The following is a 5,262-nucleotide window of genomic DNA, read 5'->3' as shown; positions in this document are numbered from 1 at the left end:
GCGAGGAAAGAAATTTGCATTCATGCATCATGTGCATTATTTGTTTGATGAACCTAGGAATTTTCAATGAGAAGTATGAACCGACTTATATTGTATCGATGTTTGTTTTGAGATTGGATAATGATGTGAAAAGCCACCTTCCTTGGGGTATGGCTATTGGATGTTTGTTTGTGTTTGGAGAACTCACCCCTATTTGTGTGTGTTGTTGTACTTTTGTATATGCCTTACACAGATGACCAGCTTCCGAGTGAAGGTATGGATCCTGCCATCTGAGGAGGACATTTGGGTGTTCGACGCGGCAGCACAGCAAAGCATCTTCCATGGAATGGCACGAGTGATTCATGGACAGGATGTCGGACACTCATGGACCACCCACTTTATGGTTGACACCCCCATCGAGCTTGTTTTCTCCACCCCACCTGGAGATTCTCACCTACCTTATCCTGCCCTTGCAGCTACTCCTTCTCCCATGTCTGTTGATCCCTGTACTCCCAGTTCTAGACCAGTACCTGCACCTGTACCATTCCCTACTGAGGATCCTACTCCACCCCCTGTGGCCACTGAGAGAGATGTTCATATGGCAGAACCCTCAGTGAGGAATGATGATGTACTGCCCCACATGCTCCCTACCTACCCAAACACCTATTTGCCCTTCACTACAGACCATTCGCCATCTCACACTGCTGGATGGATTGAAAAGGACACTGAGGACGCTGCTTCTTCTAGCTCTGCTTCCTCGACATCTTCTGAGGAGTCTGATCTCATTGAGGATTATTCACCTTATGAGTGATGTTTGCTGTTTCTTTTTGTCCTAGTGGGACTGCTCTTAGGGCGTTTGGTTTACTTTTGTTGCTATTCTGTTTGATGGATTGGATTAATGTTTGTTGCTCTCGACACTATCTGAATATTTTACTATTTCTGCCAAACTGCTGTTTAAATACCTTGAGGTACCTTTATGTCATGAGTTATGTTTATCTTTATCCCACTGTGTGGTTGAAATTGGGAAGTGAAATGATGATTGTCTGTGGAATACGAAATATTAATTGTGTGATAAAACTCTCTATGAAGAGAGAGCTTATGTTCGTGCAAAAAAAAAAATCATGCTATTTTTAGGCGTCACAAGTGATACCTGTACAGTGACTGTAACACCTTAAAATTAATTTTCCAATAAATAAGAAATTTCACAAATTTTTGAAATAATAAAATTTCTATTTTAATTCAAGTTTCATCAACCATTTCTAATAAAGAAAGGGGTTACGAATTATATCAAATAGTTGCTACAGGACTTATTCTAATACAACAGTTTTCCAAAATAATATTCTAAGTCTTATAGCAGTTCCATCCACCCCTTCACTGAGCCCGATGCTGATCGTCTTGATTACCTGAAAAATGAAGTAAAGGTTAGTACTCTACACTACCCCAAAAACACACAATAAACGTAGAATCTCACCTCCAGAATATTTCCAATACATTAACCAAGCACAAACACAAGCAGCATTTCACATCCATAAGTATAATTCATAAACCCAATGTATATGCACGCCAGCCACATTCACTGGAGCACTGTGATCATAGATTTACACCATGAATGGTCGTCGGTTACCCCTGCCTAAGGGATACCACGCGGGCAGTCACGGGTCACTCAGCAAAGGTAATGGCCAGAGGTCTAGTCAGGAAGAGAGTGTGTGGCCCGTGGTGCACCCATTCTACAGTCGGTGTCACCACCACTCCCTCTTCCCCAAGGTATTTCTATCGTCCTCATCTCCCACACCCCCAGTGTATCGCTGAACCATTCACAACACATTACAACGGCGCTAACACGCCCATTCACACATATTCCATTCACGCATGCAATAATCATGCTTACACACGGCACATAGCCCACATTCATTTCACATTACACAGCACATAGCCAACATTTATCTATATTACACGGCCCTCGGGCCCACATTTGTTCATACACCGCAATACATAGCAAAATTCCATCAACCACATATTCTCTCATCCATACACATAATATTCATATATCACGGCACATGGCCCACATCATATTTCACAGTAATTTCCTATCCTCTAGTCAGCCACATCACAATATTCAACAAAATAACGGTAAATCGCATACAAAGAGTAGGGTAGAGTCCCCTGTTACCTCGAATTGACGTCCCACACGCTAAATCCACCAAAAAGTACTCCCCCTCACGGATTTCATCCTAAACACATGGAGAAACTCCATGAGAACCCAGGGAAACCACGAAAATAGAGAAAGGGGATGTAAAACTGAAACTCTAACCATTAAAACTCACCTCCAAGCGTTGCCACACGGATTCAACCTTCAATCAAGCTCCTGAATAGCTTTGGAGGCAATTTAATCAGTGGAAAGGGCTTTGGGCACAAGAGGATCAAAGGGAGAGGGAGAAATAACTCTCACCGAACCCTAACCCCCTTTAAATCCTTTTCTGGTCGCGACACTCTCGCTACAGTGAGATATTATCTCGCTGCAGTGACACGCCCTTTCGCTACAGAAAAAAAACAAGAGAAAACTGCACTCTAGTTTCTGTAGAATCTCACTACAGCGAGACTGCACCCTAAACTGTCGCTCTATCGCTATAGCAAAACGTCTCTCGCTTCAGCGAGAAGGCGACAGTTCTGGTTCTTCCTCCCAGGGCTCTCTCGCTGCAGCGAGAACAACCTAGTGTTATGCTCTGCATTTAGGCACTCAGCCTATTTTAGCCTAACCAGCCATGCATACACACATATATATACACATACATATTCACAACATATATCTAAAAATACACACATGAATATACATTTAGATTTATATAATTATCAATAATTACTATTACAAAATTCGGGGCGTTACAGTGACCCATCTTGTTTGATGCATCTTTGTCCTAGAGGGCTACACTTTCCTCTACTCGATACGTGACAAGAGCACTAACAACGGTGCATGATAAAAGTTAGATACATTTGAAGGACTTAACATTAATCATAGTTATTTGACATAAATGTGTGCTTACTTATTAAACAGGTTCTGCATATGTTTTTTGGTCTTCAGTTGCTTGCGTAGAGGATCCATATAATACATAGTCTCATTAGAGGTATTGATGGCAACTGTTGTTACAATTTCCAAACACTAGCAAGTGCACTAGAAATTGTAGCAAGTAATGAGTAAATTTAAGATCCAAGTATCGTCTCCACAGGGAATTAGGAATTCAATTATCAATTCACAGAACAATAACTAGTTGAGCTATAAGAATTTGCAAGAGTTGTAACATTCAGAAATCAAGAAAAAAGAACAATTAATTGTGTGATTAAAACTCTCTATGAAGAGAGAGCTTATGTTCGTGCAAAAAAAAAAAAAAATCTTGCTATTTTTAGGCGTCACAATTAAGTGGTATCAGAGCAGTTCGGTCTATTAAGGCCTTGGGCATGGCCTAACTGCCTAACTTATGTGTGAATCTTTGAATTGTTTGAAAGTCCTTCTGACTTGTGTGGTAGTATGTTGTGACTCTGCTATAATAGTAACGATTCTTTAGAAATAACGCGCTTACTTGTATTTCAGAAAGTTATGGCTAGGAGAGTTAGGGATGATGTCATGGAAACTTTATTGGGGAGAGTAGTAGATATCTTAGAAAGGCAGAATGAACCAGTTCTGAATCGTGGATTGTCTGAATTTTGCAAGAATAAACCCTCGCAGTTCCGAGGCGTGTTTAACCCTGATGGTGCTCAACTTTGGATAGAAGAATTGGAGAAAATATATGAGGCAATGGTTTGCACCGAGGAGGAAAAGGTAACCTATGCAGCTTTCATGCTAGTAGGAGAGGCTGAATATTGGTGGCGGATTACTCGCCAACAATTAGAGACTGAAGGAATCATGGTAGAGTGGACCATCTTTCGCCGCCGGTTCCTCAAAAATATTTTCCAGAGGACATCCGTAGGAGGAGGGAGCAAGAGTTTTTAACTCTGACTCAAGGACAGATGAGTGTCGGAGAATATGCAGCTAAGTTTGATGAACTGTCAAAATACTGCCCATATTTTGCTCAAGCTGATGATCGATCTAGGTGTTCTAAGTTTGAAAGCGAGCTTCGACCTGATATCAAGCAAGCTATTAGCTGTCAACAAGTCCAACATTTCCCAACCCTAGTGGACAGATGTCGAATATATGAGAATGACACCAAAGCTTGCCAAACACTATTAAAGCAATCTGGTCCTCATCGCCCCGCTCATAGTTTCGGTTCAAAAGGTAACGAAGTTCAGGAGAGACGTAAGCCGTATTTTACGCCAACGAGGAGTTATTGGAGTGAACCTATAAAAAGCTAGAGGTCAAGTAGTGGAAGTGTAAGTCGACCACCCTTGATGTGCTACAACTGTGGGGGTCCTCATTTCAAATCTCAATGCCGTCAACACCCTAACCCTTGTCCTAAATGTCAAGGACGGGCCATCTTGGTCGCTTCTGTAGACAACCTACCCGCAGCAATGACACTATCTCTGTGGGAACAAACCGGAGGAACCCAAGTCAAGGCCAAAGGAATCCCAATAATCAAAGTGAGGTGAGAAGTCAAAACCCCATCAACGTATCTCGAACATCGGTAGGAAGACCTAGTACAAGAGGAAGAGTATTTACAATGAGTGGTGCTGAAGCTGCTCAATCTGAAAACCTAATCCAAGGTACATGCATTCTAAACGGGACATCCCTTAATGTGTTGTTTGATTCAGGCGCCACACATTCCTTTATCTCTGAATCTTGTGTGAGGCGATTGAAATTACCTGTTCTTATCATGAAATGTGATATTGTTGTTTCTACCCCTACTAATAATCCCGTAACCGCATCCCATGTTTGCTTACATTGTCCAATTCAAATAGAGGGCAAAAGCTTTCTTGTTAATTTGATATGCTTGCCTCTTTCCGACCTGGATGTTATCTTGGGAATGGATTGGCTTTCTGCCAATCATGTCCTTTTAGATTGTCAAGAGAAGACCTTAGTTTTTGATCTTCCCAAACATACTGAATTGAGTCATCCAGAGTCTCGTACTATAAACCAGGTAGGCGTCTTGGTAGAACCAGCTCAAGCCTATGTTATTTTGGCCACTGTTGGAGCCAAAGGAGAAGAGAAGTTGGAAAATATTCCAGTGGTTTGTGAATTCCCTGAAGTATTTCCTGATGATATTCCTGGCTTACTCCCAGTTAGAGAGACCGAGTTTTCCATAGATTTAATGCCTGGCACTGATACCATATCTATTGCACCTTATAGAATGGCAC

The 5,262-nt window shown here is 41.6% G+C and overlaps 1 protein-coding gene across 1 annotated transcript; it reads left to right on the top strand.

The window, feature by feature from the left end:
• The first annotated feature begins 3,571 nt into the window (after nt 1-3,571).
• LOC113874240 lies at nt 3,572-4,323 on the top strand. The gene is made up of 2 exons (XM_027512471.1): nt 3,572-3,880; nt 3,982-4,323. Exons 1-2 carry the CDS (start codon nt 3,572-3,574, stop codon nt 4,321-4,323), a joined length of 651 nt encoding a protein of 216 aa, XP_027368272.1.
• The last annotated feature ends 939 nt before the right edge of the window (nt 4,324-5,262 follow it).

This window comes from Abrus precatorius, unplaced genomic scaffold (genome assembly GCF_003935025.1).
Source record: "Abrus precatorius isolate BTA unplaced genomic scaffold, Abrus_2018 Scaffold8, whole genome shotgun sequence".
NCBI lineage: Eukaryota > Viridiplantae > Streptophyta > Magnoliopsida > Fabales > Fabaceae > Abrus > Abrus precatorius.
The sequence above is the reverse complement of the archived record's forward strand: the minus strand, read 5'-3'. Positions and strand labels throughout refer to the sequence as shown.